Consider the following 15,150-nt stretch of genomic DNA (forward strand, 5'->3'; position numbering starts at 1 on the left):
CAACTGTGGAAGGAATGGCTATTCGGAACTTAAGTAGGATGAAGAAGAGACTTCTTGGTTGGCAGTTAGGATTTCTCGTTGTAAGGGATCAGATGTAGAGGTCGTTTCGTTATTTTTTTTCTTGTGTTCTTGTTCTCGTCTCTGGTTCTTGATTTTTGCCTCTCTTTCTCGGCCGGTTCTTGATTTTTATTTGATGTAATTCATCTAGTTTGCCTTCTTTGAGAACTGTAGTCTAAAACCATGCTTCATCAGGAACACATTTTTAGCAGTGTACTTGTAAGGTGCAGACACTCGATATACACTTACTGTATCAAACCATAAATATTAGGTCCACATATATGCAGATTGGAATTATATTATTCTTCGTATCTGCTTTGATCAAATTAAATAGATAAATTTGATAGTTTTCATATTTGTACATGCCAAAGAGGTGGCACTTGGATCAGCTAATTTTTCATATTCAACTTACAATACCATTTATGATTTCTACCCATTTCCACCTCAACTGAGCCAAACTGGAAGCTCAACCCACCAACGCAGCATGTTCATTCTAAAACCATGATTTCCAGATCTAGGTCAACTAGTTTTAGATAACTGTGCCTTTGCTTATTCCTATCCTTCATGGCCAAATGGTCACATCTGTTAATCCAAGGTTTCATTTCATGAACAACTTCCCATAATCGTGTCTTCAATTTGGTTTCGTTTTACTTGCTTTCGTTTCAATCCAGGCCGACTGAACTTGATTTTGGCAACATTGGTACTCTGCACTAGCATTAGAAACAGCAAACTCATTCGATGGTTATTCACCTGGGCCTTTGACGAGATGTCAAATTTATAATTCCTTGAAAATGGTTGCAAATCAATATGTAAGTAGTTTTTTCCTGGAAAACTGAAGATAATATTCTTGTTACTGTAGAATTCTCATGTATCATATTCTTCTCTTACCGTTTTTGTTTCTGCTGGCAGGTTATAAACTATTCTAAACCCACATCTGCCGGTGCCGAGTGCATTGATCCAGATTGTTCTTGGGTCGAGCAATGGTAAAAATCCAGCACTTGTGACATGGCACCTAAGAATATCAACGATTATGATTGATTTTTTTGGGGACTTCTGTACTACAAATGGGACTTTCTACTAAACAAATATGACCTAGAAAAAACCTGGATTATAATTGAACCATTATCACATATATGCTAATGTCTTTGGAAATATGGCGTGATAATATTGACGAAATAGATAAAAAGGATCTCCAATACATCACACCAACAAATTAAGTTATCACTATAGTGTCGCAGTATTTTCCCCTTTCCTAAGAAAAAAAATTGGTCAACATATTTTGAACCTTTCCTTTCAAATTTTTTTTTCTTTTGGCATTCTAAAAACTATTGTGAATCTGTCCAATGTTATACAAAACTCATAATTTCATATTTTTCTAGTACGATTTGTATACAGTTTTTGTCTCTTTTTGATTTTTTTAGATTTTCTGATTTTTTTTTATGATAAACACCAAATAAAAAATAAAATATTTGTGGCAAGGAATTGTACTCCTGATTATGTCAGTCCAGCTTAAGAGGGAACCTAAAGCTTGTGCTGATAATTCTGAAGCCAATTCTGCTAGAGTGGTGGCTTACTAAGTTCCGGATGCAAGGCCAATTTTGCCTGCACAATAACTTTTGCTAAATCGCTTTCTTGAAATGTTGACATTAACAAGCTTAGAACATGTGTTTTCTTTCCCCTGTCCTTGGTGTGTGTGTGTTTTCTTCCCCCCCTGTCTCTGTGAGTGTGTGCATGTGGGTGTTTCTGCTTGTGTCTTTGTGGCTGCTCGCAGATGCACATGCCAATGTGCCTGTACATGCATGCATACCATCATGTGTGTGTGTGTGTGTTTTTTATGAACATGTATGTTTGTAAATAGAAAAAAAGCTCGGTTCATTATAGTCGCAGCCATAAGAACGATAAATAATGTTAAAATATGCGTAAAATATTAAATTTAGGGTCTGGAAATGTCATATATTTTGAATGCTTATTCATCCTGAATTCTGATGTGCAGAAGTTCGCTCCCTTGGAGAACGTCCAATGATCTCTGCAAGGGGGCTTTTTGACATCTGTAATTATTTTATGAGTCTGTTTTAAAGATTAAAGATGGAGACAGTTTTCCTGGAATATCAAAAACTATTTCATGAATTTGTCTCAAATTTTTAAATATATTTCTCGTTGCCAAACAGCAGCCCTAGTTTAAAGGGCGCATTGAATGCTCCAACTATGCCAAATAAAGATAACCATGAAAGGGAACAAATTCAAATAGATTTGGAGCCTGTTTTTTTAAGACTGCCAGGTCCGATCCAGATCCACTTGCAACTGTTCTCCTTGCCTGACCCAGGGTAGGAGAAGCAAGATCAATAGTGACATCGAAAAGGGCTTTAACTGGATAGTGGACTCTCGGCCCTATAAAATTCGATCCAGGCCCGGATATTTTACTTCACAACGGCCACGATTGACATGGAACCTGCCAAGTGCCGTGGCACGCGAGGATGTTAGGATAGTATAGTCATATGTAGCTTTCCTACTGGTATTAGTGGAAAGGCACTGCCACCCAAGGTCACGGAAGGGCCGAAGCCCTCGTGAACCGCGGTCTTTTCTTCTCTAACAAGCTACCCGGAATACCCCTAACAAATGCCGGAAAGACCGCCACGGGGTGGCTTCCAGCAAAAACGGAGGCCCGAGATCCGAAGGAAGCCTCGACCCGAACCCAGATCCAAGTCCGAGCTTGATCCAAAATGGTAGAGGCGGGTCAGGTTTTGATCCAAATCACGTGGGCTTCTGTGGACCCAGATGCAGCCTTAGATATTCTTCCAAGATCCGGTTGGTGTCTCGTAGATCCTCCGCATTTTTTTTAAAATTAAAACACGTCGCATCTGAGAAATGGATCCTTCTTAAGAGCCCATTTAAATAATGTTTGACGACAAAACGAGAGCCACTAAAATCCTAATATTTATCTTATTTACTGTTGTGTGATTGGACTTGAGCCGAACGGAATTCAAATGCTCCGTATCCCATGTATTTCTAAGTGCTAACTAACACCACCTTCCAAATCGACAAAACTTGATAAAATTTAAATTTAGTGCACCTTTTTCATATATATATATATATAAATAATAAATAAATAAATAAATTATATATATATATATATATATATATATAGTGATTCCAAGAAATGGTCACCCACCCTTCACATTCTTTCTCTTATAACACAAGGAAACAGTGGCCCATCTACACGTGGGTGGGTGGGCATTTCTTGAACAGCTTAATAAAGTTTATTTATTTACATATTGGTTGCCTTTAATCATTTGCTTATTTGTATATTATACTGGTGTTCTTAATTTATTGGCTTTGTACCTTTCAATTATTTTATTACATATTGAAAAGTTCCGAAATTATTTTAAATAAATGTCCTTCAACCATGGTTTGGCTTGTAAGAATATGATTTGATATCAAATTTATTTGTTTGGATGTGCTGATATTTTTCAAGTCAGCATCGAGAAAAAGCAAAAGTTATGAACGTCACGAGACTTTTCCTTTTCCGTGCTCATAAATTCGTAATTGCTTTGAGAACGACACTAGGACTAGGAGGCGGTGAGACAGCAACGTATCGGATTTGGACCGAAGATCCGGTCGAATCCGATGCTCATAAATTCGGAACTGCTTTGAGAACGATACTAGGAGGCGGTGAGACAGTGACGTATCGGACTTGGATCCAGGATCCCATCGAATCCGATGCTCATAAATTCGTAACTGCTTTGAGAACGATACTAGGAGGCGGTGAGACAGTGACGTATCGGATTTGGATCCAAGATCCGATCGAAGCAGATCCAGTGTTTTGTCTTTTTTGTTCTGTTCTCATCTGCGCGGACAAGAAGACGTCCGAGAGCAACTTCGGGTCCCGAAAATCCCGGCACTTGAATTGAGGACAATATGGTAGTTATTCTATCTGTGTGAGGATAGGAAAGGCAAAACGAATTCCCGCATCTCTCCGTTTAGTGTCTGCAGTAGAGTGGCGAACCGGAAATGGGTCGCAGGTGCGTCAGCGAACGTTGGGGGCGGACTCCAGCTAGCCGTTGCGACAGGAACCGCAGTCGCCGTCGATGCCCGGCCGAGAAGGGTCGCCTTGTGGTTTCGTCTCTCTTTTGCTCTTTTGTGAATCTTATTCTCTGTCGTCGTTCTTCTGATTGGCTTCTTCTTTGATCTGTAAGTCCGTGGCTCTTTATGCTGTCACTTTTGTTTTATTGATGTTGGAACGCCTTCCGTTGAGAATGGTAGAGGTTTTGCAGTTTGGAGAGAGGAATTTCGTCAATGCAAGCCACTTTCAGCTTCCTTTTATCTCTTCGTTTCTTTCTTTTATCTTCTTATCGGGGTTTCTGCTGGGTTGTGAGAGTTTTAGGGCTGGATATCTGGGGGAGGAGGGGGGTTTATTTTTGTGGGCAGTGGTGCTGACTCTGAAGATTGTTGAGAGCCTCGTAGGATTAGGTTCTGAGGGATATTTTGTTGCGAGGCATTTCGGCCGGCGTGTTGCTGTGCTTTTTTGGTTTATTCGATTTGTTTTTCTTCTTTTTGATGAATTTTTTGTTGACAAGTGGGGAAAAAAGCGAAAAAAAAAGTTTACTGAATGCTATGTTAGACGAGTTGTTATCGTAGTATGATGCATTTCATTTTTATTTTTTCAGAAGTGCATGAGCTTTATTTGTATCTGTTGCATTCCTTTATTACCTATAAGATCTCTTTCTGATTTCTTTAAAGATTATCCGGAGTAGGCTTTTTTGTTCTGTTTTCTACTGATCACTATTTTTTCAGATCCCGGCAGATGTCTCATTAATGCGTGGCCTAGAGGATGACTGGGTTGGGGAACTATATTGAAAGAAAACTATGAAAAATTGGAGCCTTTTTCTGCTACGGAGGGCCCGTTGTCGCAAGCTCGGTTTCGGAGCCTCTGGTGGCAGTTGAAAAATGGGAGATACAGTGGAGGTCATATTGGATTACTTGAGACGGCATCGGTTTACACGGGCCGAGGCTGCTCTGAGGAGGGAGCTCGGGAGTCGTCAGGATTCTAATGGTGGGCCTCCTCATCCGCCCCTTGAAGACTTCGGTAAATTTAAGGAAAGGAAAGATGAAGATGATGGTACTTCCGAAGGATTCAGAAGCACTTCCGAGTCTAGTGAACCGGGAAAGCTGAAGAATCGGGTATCTGCAAGCCCACCAGTTAGCGATTCGTCTTCGGAGCTTATAATCAAGGAGGTTGAATGTGGAACTGTTACAAATGGGTCTGAGAGGAGATGGAAGAACATCGATTCTGTTTTGAGCAATGGATTAGGTATCCCTGAGATAACTACTGCCAATCAAACTGAAAGGGCAAGTGAGAAGAGGTTTGATTTACCACAAGGACCGGTGGACTTGCAAAGCTTCAGCGTTCCAAACACATCTGCAGGTCTTTATGCATGGGATTTTAAAGCAGCAGCTGATGGCAACTTCAAGAATTCTGTCACCACTGTGGAGAAATTTTCAGATCTTCAAATGTCTGGGGATACCAAACATCATGCTGGGGATAGCTCAAGTAAAAACAGTTCGGTAAAAAGCATGAGAACTGCTGGAGATGACTGTGAATGGTATAATGGCAGCAGCCTGCAGAGCCAAAGTTGGAATCTTGGCCCAAAAGGTTGTGCCAGGGACTCCACTACATTGGAGGCATTACCATTAAATGCTGCTTGTGTGAGTAATGAGGCTAAAGTTAAGCACGAGAGGACCCAGAGATGGGAGCCTAGTGAAATTGACAAGAGATGCAAAACCTTTGAAGCGTGGTCATCTTTGGATGGGATTAAGCATGGTGGTTGCCATTTTAACGGCAAATCACTGGAATATATGTGGTCAAAAAGTGAGGGAACCTCACATCCTTCCCTGGAGGTATGGAAAGAGTGCTCCATTAAGACAGTCTGTCCATCCCCCACATGTAAACCATCATCTGAATGCAGAAACATTCTTGGTACAACTTCTGGATGTTCTGACAGCGTTGATGAAGAAAGTAAATGTGAAGGTGAAAGAACAAATTTTATATCTGCCAAAAATACTCACATTGCTCAAACTCCTTTCGTCATGGCAACGTCTGAAGCCTGTCCTGAGCAACTGAATGTTGAAGGCTTGGGGCTGTTTAATAGCAAAGAAAATCACAGGGAAGAGCTGCCACAGTTACCACCTGTGAGGTTAAAATCGGAAGAGAAGCCCATTAGCATCCATTGGGAAGAGGAGGGCCATTATGGATTAGGATCAAGACCTTCACCTGCTGATAACACCTTCTCAATAGGGTCCTTTCTGGATGTTCCTGTTGGGCAAGACATCAATTCTTCAGGTTGTTTGGATAACTACTGATAATCTTATTGTGACGTGGATTGCCAATTTTTAATGTTTATTTAATATTTGTTATCTGTGGTTGAGGCTGCTTGACCATTGACCCTCAAAATAATTTAACCAGTAGATTGATTATTCTGTTAATCATGTTTTTACATATAAAGCAGTTTTCTTCCGGGATTTAGATCTAATTCTTGCTTCATTTAAATTTGTCTCAAAAGGGTTACAGGTAAAGCAAAAAAAAAAAAGAAAAAAAAAAGAAAAAAGAAAAAAAGACATGTTGTTGAAGCTGATTAACCTATAGTGTATGTTAACTTGGTCACCTGATGCTTAAGTATTATTAACCAAACATTAATCACTTTGGTAGCTAAATCCAGTATCTTATATGCACAATATCTTCCTGTTTCTCAACATATGCCATATCTATGATGGTTTTTGTTAATGGTTCTAAGAAAAAGCACACATAAATGTTGCTTGCCTTATGTTTGTTTATAATGTGCGGCCACACTTTTAATCCCTTGCATTTCTTTTACAACGTGTAGCCCACACTTTTAATGTAACGTTTAATATTTTTAAGTGTGTGGTTTGGCATGGGTATGAAGTATGGATCTCAGCTGCCACATGCTATTGCAATGGTTCAAGTTTTATACAGCATTTCCTGTTTAGGGTTAAACTTTTCAAACCATGGTTGCTAATTAGGAAGGTTTCAATTTTAAACATAGAAATAGCAACTGAGCAGTCTGACAACCATTGGTTTGGTCGCAACAGCTACTTTCTTTTGCAGAATTTATATTAGTTCTCTAATGTATTTGTTCTGCACCTTCAGCACCAGGTATTTGTTGGTTACCCAACTTAATTACATGATTTTTAGCAATACAAGTTGAAACACTTAACTATCCTTTGCAAAAATGTGGCAGAAGTTGTCTATTACATGATGTTGCATGTTTTGTTATATCTTTCAAGCATTAAGCTTCTTTTCTAAATCAACAGGTGGTAAAAAGACAGCTGGAAGTGGTTGGCTGTCGGTGAGTCAGGGAATTGCAGAGGACACTTATGTGCTTGCTACATTTGCTGATGGCTTGAATGAGCCTGTAGACTATCCAAATGAATATTGGGACTCAGATGAGTATGAAGATGACGATGATGTTGGCTACATGAGACAGCCTATTGAAGATGAGTCTTGGTTTCTGGCCCATGAAATAGATTATCCAAGTGATAATGAGAAGGGAATAGGGCACACTAATCTTTCTGATGAACAGCAGAGGGTCCCAGCAAAAGATGATGATGATCAATCCTTTGCAGAAGAGGATTCTTACTTTTCTGGTGAGCAATATTTGCAAGCCAAGAACATTGAGCAAGTTGTTGCATCTGAGGACCCAACAATATCTATGACTGAAATGTATGGAAGAACTGATGAAAATGATCTGATTGCTCAATATGATGGGCAGTTGATGGATGAGGAGGAGCTAAACCTGATGCGCACAGAGTCTGTCTGGCAGGGTTTTGTTACTCAAACAAATGAGCTAATTATGCTTGGAAATGCGGAAGATTTAAGTGAGCATGGACACCCTCAGCACGATGACCCATGCATTGATGAAGACCAACTTGGTTCTGTCAGGTCAATAGGTGTAGGAATTAGTAGTGATGCTGCTGACTTTGGCAGCGAAGTGCAGGAAAGTTTGATAGGAGACAGCAGTGAAGGGGACTTGGAGTATTTTCCTGAACAGGACATAAGTGTTTGTGGATCCAAACATGTGCAAAATAAAAAATCAGAAAGATCACATGGGAGACTGGGCACACACAGAGCAAAGATGTCTAAACCAGTCTCAAGTAAAGGAATTATTTTTTCTGAGAATGATGGTTGTGCTCCTGGAATGGCTTATGCTGATAGTGGATTTTCATTTCCATCTTCTTTGCACAATGAGGAAATGCTGAAGCCTGATGCTAGTCAGTGGCCAAGAAAGGATGACAGGCTGGCTGGCAATTGTTATCCCAATGATTTTGGTGATAGGTTGTCTGAGAATTGTGACAGGTTGGCAACATGGAGGAGAAAAAGCTCTTCGTCATCTTCTATGAAGAGCTCAAGGGATGAGGGTGTCACCAACACAAGAGCGTCAGCCCAATCTGCTTCCTCATCAGTCTCAAATTCAAACTATGGTTATGCAGAGAGAAAGAGTATGAACAATGTGGAAGATGAGAATGGAAGTGATGCTAAGGAAGAGGATGCAGCCCTAATGCTGGAGGATGAGGAAGTGGCTGCTGTCCAAGAGCAAGTGAGTCAGATAAAAGCACAGGAGGAGGAATATGAAACTTTTAACCTTAAGATTGTGCATCGAAAGAATAGGTGAATTTCTTGATTCTGTTATTTCAGATTTGCCTTTTTCTTCTCTTTATATTGGTAGTTGCTACAACATCTAGAAGTGTAATGGTTTTTGTTGGGGTTCCCTCTTAGGTTGTTCTGTTAGTTCTCTAAGCAAGTGTACTTTAAAAGTTTTTATATCACTGCTCTTGTTTCCATGTTTTTTATTTGTATGTAAGCCTAACCTTGTGATTTGATATATTATTGGTCAGAACGGGCTTTGAGGAAGATAAAAATTTCCATGTTGTCTTGAACTCGGTGATTGCTGGGCGCTACCATGTTACAGAATATTTAGGCTCTGCTGCGTTTAGCAAAGCAATTCAAGCACATGATCTACATACTGGTATGGATGTCTGTGTTAAGATCATCAAGAACAACAAAGATTTCTTTGATCAGAGTCTTGATGAGATAAAGCTGCTTAAATTTGTCAACAAGCATGATCCTGCAGACAAGTACCACATACTTCGTCTCTATGATTATTTCTACTATCGGGTGAGTGGAATTGATTCTTTACTACTCATGTGATTATAGACTTGAGTGTACTGTTCATGTATGTAGCTGTGCTACCTTGTTAATCCAGTAGTTCCTAAGTCACCTGCCTTTATGGCTTTAGGTTGTGCTACCTTAGAGGCACTAGTGCTGTATTATGCAGAATATGATTGTTCAATCAACTTTGTTAACCTGATGTTCATTGGACATCTCAGCATATGCTTTATTATTTTTAAGATGAAGAAGCACAAATGCAATGAGATAAAATGACTTTAAAACGATCTTCTGCTTTGCTTTCTGAGTCTTTTTCCTTGTTGATCAGGAACACTTGTTGATTGTCTGTGAACTTCTCAAGGCAAACTTGTATGAATTTCATAAGTTCAATAGAGAATCTGGAGGGGAGGTTTACTTTACAATGCCAAGATTGCAGGTATTTTTACTGCAAGTTTGTTAGGTGTATCAGCTAATTCTTCAGTTTAGATGGGCCGTGGATCAGTTAATCCTTCAGTTTGCTATTCGTATTTGGTTTTGAAATCCTTTTCTCGTCCAACAGTGGTGATCATTTTATGCAGTCTATTACTATTCAATGTCTGGAGGCTGTCCAGTTCTTGCATGGTCTTGGTCTTATCCACTGTGATCTGAAGCCTGAGAACATCCTAGTGAAGAGCTATAGTAGATGTGAAGTTAAGGTCATTGATCTGGGCAGTAGTTGCTTTGAAACGGACCATCTTTGCTCTTATGTTCAGTCTCGGTCATATCGTGCACCAGAGGTTATCTTGGGCCTTCCATATGACAAGAAAATAGATATTTGGTCCCTTGGTTGTATCTTGGCAGAACTTTGCACTGGAAATGTAAGTTGGCTGTGCTTTACTTTTCATAATTTCTTAATTCTTTTTCTGTTAATAATTCATTGTTTAAGTGCAACATGATGCTTCTTGAAACTTTGATAATTCATTTTGATCCTGTTCGGTTTTTGGGTTTAACATTTTATTATTAATGTTTTGAAAATTTTTGTGGTTGAATATATACTAAAGTAATGATGCTTTAGTTAGCATTCACTTGTTTTCCAGGCTAGATTGATCATTCTTGTTCCAAAAGTCGTCAGTGGCAGTAGGTGCCTGGCAACACATCACTCTAATTGTGAAGTGAAAGCTTCACCTTGTAGCCAATTTATTCCAACTAACAAGAAAATAGCTTCAGAAGTGTTACAAGTTCATTCTTAAAGTTGGAATTGAATGCTCAAGCTATAAACTCATGATAATCTAAACCACATGCGAGCCATGAGGATTTTATAAGTTTGAAACATCTGATAGATGACTGGCGAAAAAGTATCTTAAACAGACTCTAGTAAAAGACAAATACATCCAGAATTTGTATGTGAAGTTGCACATGGATGCTGTGTCGTGTCAAAATGGGTTGCTGACTGGCCACAACATATACAGTTGACCATAAGTTATCTACCATTACATTCAATCACACAAGTGACCTCTTGGACTTTATAAACAGCACTGACCATTATATTGCAAGAAAAATCATTTGAATATTCATGTTGGGTCGTGATCCTGCTATCGATAACCCACTAACAGAAGTTCACTGGGCGGTTTTCCAGCTTATGGTTCATACTTCATATCACACAGATAAACACCGATTGTAATGCATGCAAGCAGATGATGCTGCATATGGTGTTCTAGAAATGGTTGAGTGTGTAGCTTGGATTAAGACATAACTTGCTTTGCTTTTATATGCTTTTTTTATGTCTAATTTGGAGCATCTGTTGCAGGTGAGCTACAGCAGGCAGCTGCATCCACTAATGAAACTAAGAGCATTATACAGGAATGAGTTCAAATAGGACATAGTTTGTTGACAAGTGGAGCCCAATATATTGAACTTAATGTCTAGGGTCTGTTATATGATATGGCTTGATCCTATAGTCCACTAACCTCAAAGGGTCAAACTGTGCTGTCATGAATTGTGTATATAATAGGTGCTTCATGTGCACAGTGCCTATTTATGCAAATAAACTCCTATACTATATGAGGAAAAGATGTTCAGATTATGAAATGCCTATGGAAACATGTGCTGTGAGATATCTTTATATGTGTGTCAGCACAAACACGTACAGGTACTACCATTGACATAATTATGCTTGCTAGGTACTTCTGTTGTATCGGTTTTCTGTTGTAACAGTTCATGTAATATAGCATGGCATCTTGGCATTGGTGTTCTATAACTCACTGTTACCATGTGAATCTATAAGAACTGTATATGGTTCTTATTTCATGAATCTCTGCATGGGATGAACAGCATCATCATGCTGCCTGTTGTTCCTAGATGGGAACTATAGTATAAAGCCCTAAAATTAATTGAATATTTTAAGAGCTTATGCTGTATATTTCAGAAGTTAAGTCCAGTCGTCACTCTTCAGTAATCAATCAGACCTACTTGTATGTAAGATACTTTTCTGGCAAGATATCATGGTATTGGAATACACAGACATGTTTAAAGTTCCAGTAATTTATTGCAATTTGCAATTGCTATTAGAAAAAATTGTTGAGCTTCCAAGCATTGTTTTTGTTCTTTTCTTTGGATTTGGATGCACAAAAGCACGACCTTTGTCCATCCAACAGAATAGGTATACATCAACCTTATCCATGTCATTTCACCTATCTCAACCTAGATCTTGCACTTTTCCCAGTTGGTTGCAACTCTGTGAAGAGGATGTTGTTGTTTTTGGCCGGGGGGGGGGGGGGGGGGGGGTGTTGGAGGGCGAGAGGAGGATTAGGTGCGTAGTTTACTCATGCTTTATTTTTCCTGCATATAATGATGCCCCTGTTAAAACGTGTACAAGGTTTGGGTCATGATGTCTGGATCTGGATCCAGATTAAGACGTCACATTAGAGGCGTTTCCTTTTTTAACATTAAGTTTTCCCATTAATGGCATGACTCTAATATTCTTTGTTTTTAATAGGACTTATTAGTCCATGGTGTAAAAGATTGATTTTATAATATAATCTTAGGGTTCAGCAAACAGTTACTGCTGCTGCCGTCCCTATCCTTTGGCACTTCTCTTCTCCTTCTTTCTTGTTTTTCTGTGCATAAGTCTTCGGTGGATGACACAATAATCTGATATTACAAAATCTTAGAGTCCACTGGTTTGGGGATAGTTGATAGCTGAATCACTGATCAGATTGGCACTTACCCGCCGGTTCTAAACAGTCTGAAGATTTACATATGTATCTCTATTAGTCATTTTCTGCGTCTGTGATGTATACCTTAATTTTTTCTTATATTCCTTGTGTAACTCAAGTGTATAAATGTGGAAGTAGTTGGTTTGGCATACTAGGACATAGGATGCATGTTTCTCCCGCATCCTGCTTGGGTACAACTCATTGTTCCATGCTGATGACAAATTGGATGTGCACCTGACAAGTTTACTGAGATTGGGACCATCAACCCAATTGGATTCTTACTGTGTCAGGCATCAGACCTTAGCACCGAGTCCCTGACAGAAGTAAATCCTGTTTGATTTCCAAAGATTATTTAAACCTGTTTTTTTATCATCATATATTTATGGAGGGGTGATTCTTGTGAAAATGACTGCGGTTATTTTTACCCAGGATGGCAGCATTTTTAGCTTGTTTAGAGAATCTTAGTGACGGGACATGTAAGGATGATCTATAAATGAATTTGTTCAGTATTAAGGTGATGATGCATTCTGGCAGTTATAGTGCATGATCTTGTGATTATGTTTCAAAGAAAATTCATTTTGCTCCTCAGTACTCAGTGACTGGAGGTCATCTGCATGTATGTGGCAATTACATTCTATCACTATTGCAGGTGCTTTTCCAAAATGATTCACCAGCAACACTACTTGCTCGCGTCATTGGTATCATCGGGAAAATTGACCAAAGCATGCTTGCAAAGGGACGTGAAACATACAAATATTTTACAAAAAATCACATGCTCTATGAACGTAATCAGGTATTTCACAAGTCTCACTTCCCTCGTTGTATGTTTTGCTTCAAGGAATCATGCTGGTGCAAGTAATGTCATTACTTTTATTATCTCTTTTGAACTACTAGGTGTCCGGTCGATTGTGGGCAGAAGTTTTCATTAGGTGAGAAGGTTGGCAAGATAAATATTTATGCAAACACTCTTTTTTTAAAAGCAAAATGACCCCTTTACTGCTGTTCAGCTCGGGAAACCTGAGATTCTGACCTGGTTGGTGTTGCCCTTTATCAGCAGTTTTCTGGTCCAAATTTTTTGCCATGTATGACTGATAAGCTGTATGATTAATAAGTTGAACATGTGGTGCTCATGTCCTTGGGCAAAGGTTTCGGGAATGACATAACTTTTACCTGCAATCAAATTCCACTTAAAAATTAAAACCTTACTATAAAGTTATAGGTTTCTAGTTCCATAAAGTTTTGATGCTCCTTTTTCTAAAATTGATCTGAGCTGAGGATGGTTCACATTTTGTCCTTAACAACAACTTTTCACTGTTGAATCGAAGACGGGTTCATTCTTAATATGTGTTAATGGGATCTAGGACTAGTTAGGTGCGCATAAATGTTTCAATGTGGACCAGAAGAAACTTGAACTTATCATTTTCATTTGATCGCCATGAACTAAAAACTTGAAGTCATTGTTGCTTTAAATCCTCGTTCGCTAAATCTTCCTCATTTTACTTTTTGTTCACATCACCATATTAAATGGATTCCAGGGTTTGAATTCATAATGGTTCATAATTTCATCCGGTTATGTTGCCAAATCGCTGGAATCCAACAGGTTACATGATTCCCACTAAGCACAACAAATGGACGATTGTAATTTTTTCAAAATAAAAGAAATATTATCTTCATGCAGTGGAACCAATGAAAACGAGTTTTTGAAAGAGAATGAGGTGACCTTGGTCCATCTCATCATGCTTGATTAATGTCGAGTAGCCAAAATCTTTATACTTGTGTTATCCATATTCAACCGTGGTTTGGTTTTTCAAGTATTACAGCATGAAATAGTGCCCATTGATGCTGTATGTTTCGTTTTTTTCAGGACACAAACAAACTGGAGTACTTGATCCCAAAGAAGTCATCATTAAGGCATCGGTTGCCTATGGCAGATCAGGGTTTTGTAGACTTTGTTGCACATCTACTTGAAATAAATCCCAAGAAGCGCCCAAGTGCAACTGAAGCTCTTGCACATCCATGGCTGTCATATCCATATGAGCCGATCTCATCATGATCCATGTGGGTTTATTTTAGTGGTTATGGTTTTGTGGGATCAAGTGGTGCTGTTTAAACCATGTGCTTGTTGCTGCTCCACTGGATGAGAATGATTGCCTTATCATGCTAGCAGGCAAGATATACCAATGACAGTCTCAGGGAAATGTATAGTAGAGGCACAATGGGCCCAAGCTTTCGTTTCAAGGCAGCCTATACTTGTGATGGGTGGCTATATCACGACGAGTGTTGCCAAAGGAACGGCTTTGTACGGTATCCTGTAAGCTGTGTTGTATTTTTGCATGCACAAAGTGTTCACGAGTCCTGGGATGGAGGTAATTATTGTGTATATGTGAATCTGTGATTATTTTTTTTTCTCAAGGTTTTGCTGATGGTCCATCGGGTTGTTGTCTGTATCACTGTTCTCTGGACAAGATGCTGTTGCTCTCTCTGTCTCTTGCAATCTCCTTCACCCCCCTCTCCCATGTAAAAGGTTGAAATGTTCCCTCTGAGAGACAGCTTTCCCACGGCGCATGAAGGATTACAACTCAACAATGTAATTCTTCTACACAGCACAGAGTGCATGTCTTTCGAAAGATCAGCCTCAATAGGTGATCAAGGCAACTAAGACCCCATTTGGAAGCAGGGTTTTAATGGTGTGTGGGAACTGGGGGACTGTGGTTGTGGTTT

The 15,150-nt window shown here is 39.3% G+C and overlaps 1 protein-coding gene across 7 annotated transcripts; it reads left to right on the top strand.

Annotated features, from left to right (window-relative positions):
• The first annotated feature begins 4,037 nt into the window (after positions 1 to 4,037).
• On the top strand, positions 4,038 to 14,942 carry LOC116262055 (uncharacterized). 7 transcript variants are annotated; one of them, XR_004174402.2, is made up of 8 exons: positions 4,039 to 4,245; positions 4,849 to 6,394; positions 7,384 to 8,737; positions 8,965 to 9,244; positions 9,564 to 9,671; positions 9,814 to 10,092; positions 11,022 to 11,152; positions 11,194 to 11,284. XR_004174402.2 is itself a non-coding variant. In XM_031641072.2 (8 exons), the coding sequence occupies exons 2-8, from the start codon at positions 5,002 to 5,004 to the stop codon at positions 14,480 to 14,482; spliced, it is 3,747 nt and encodes a 1,248-aa protein (XP_031496932.1). In that variant the 5' UTR covers positions 4,041 to 4,245; positions 4,849 to 5,001; the 3' UTR covers positions 14,483 to 14,942. The 7 variants fall into 7 exon arrangements, 6 of the variants coding, with proteins under 6 accessions (XP_031496934.1, XP_031496933.1, XP_031496932.1 ...); XM_031641072.2 differs by lacking the exons at positions 11,022 to 11,152; positions 11,194 to 11,284 and adding exons at positions 13,079 to 13,222; positions 14,294 to 14,942 and having other exon boundaries at positions 4,041 to 4,245; XM_031641073.2 differs by having other exon boundaries at positions 11,022 to 11,314.
• The last annotated feature ends 208 nt before the right edge of the window (positions 14,943 to 15,150 follow it).

This window comes from Nymphaea colorata, chromosome 10, assembly GCF_008831285.2.
Source record: "Nymphaea colorata isolate Beijing-Zhang1983 chromosome 10, ASM883128v2, whole genome shotgun sequence".
Classification (NCBI taxonomy): domain Eukaryota; kingdom Viridiplantae; phylum Streptophyta; class Magnoliopsida; order Nymphaeales; family Nymphaeaceae; genus Nymphaea; species Nymphaea colorata.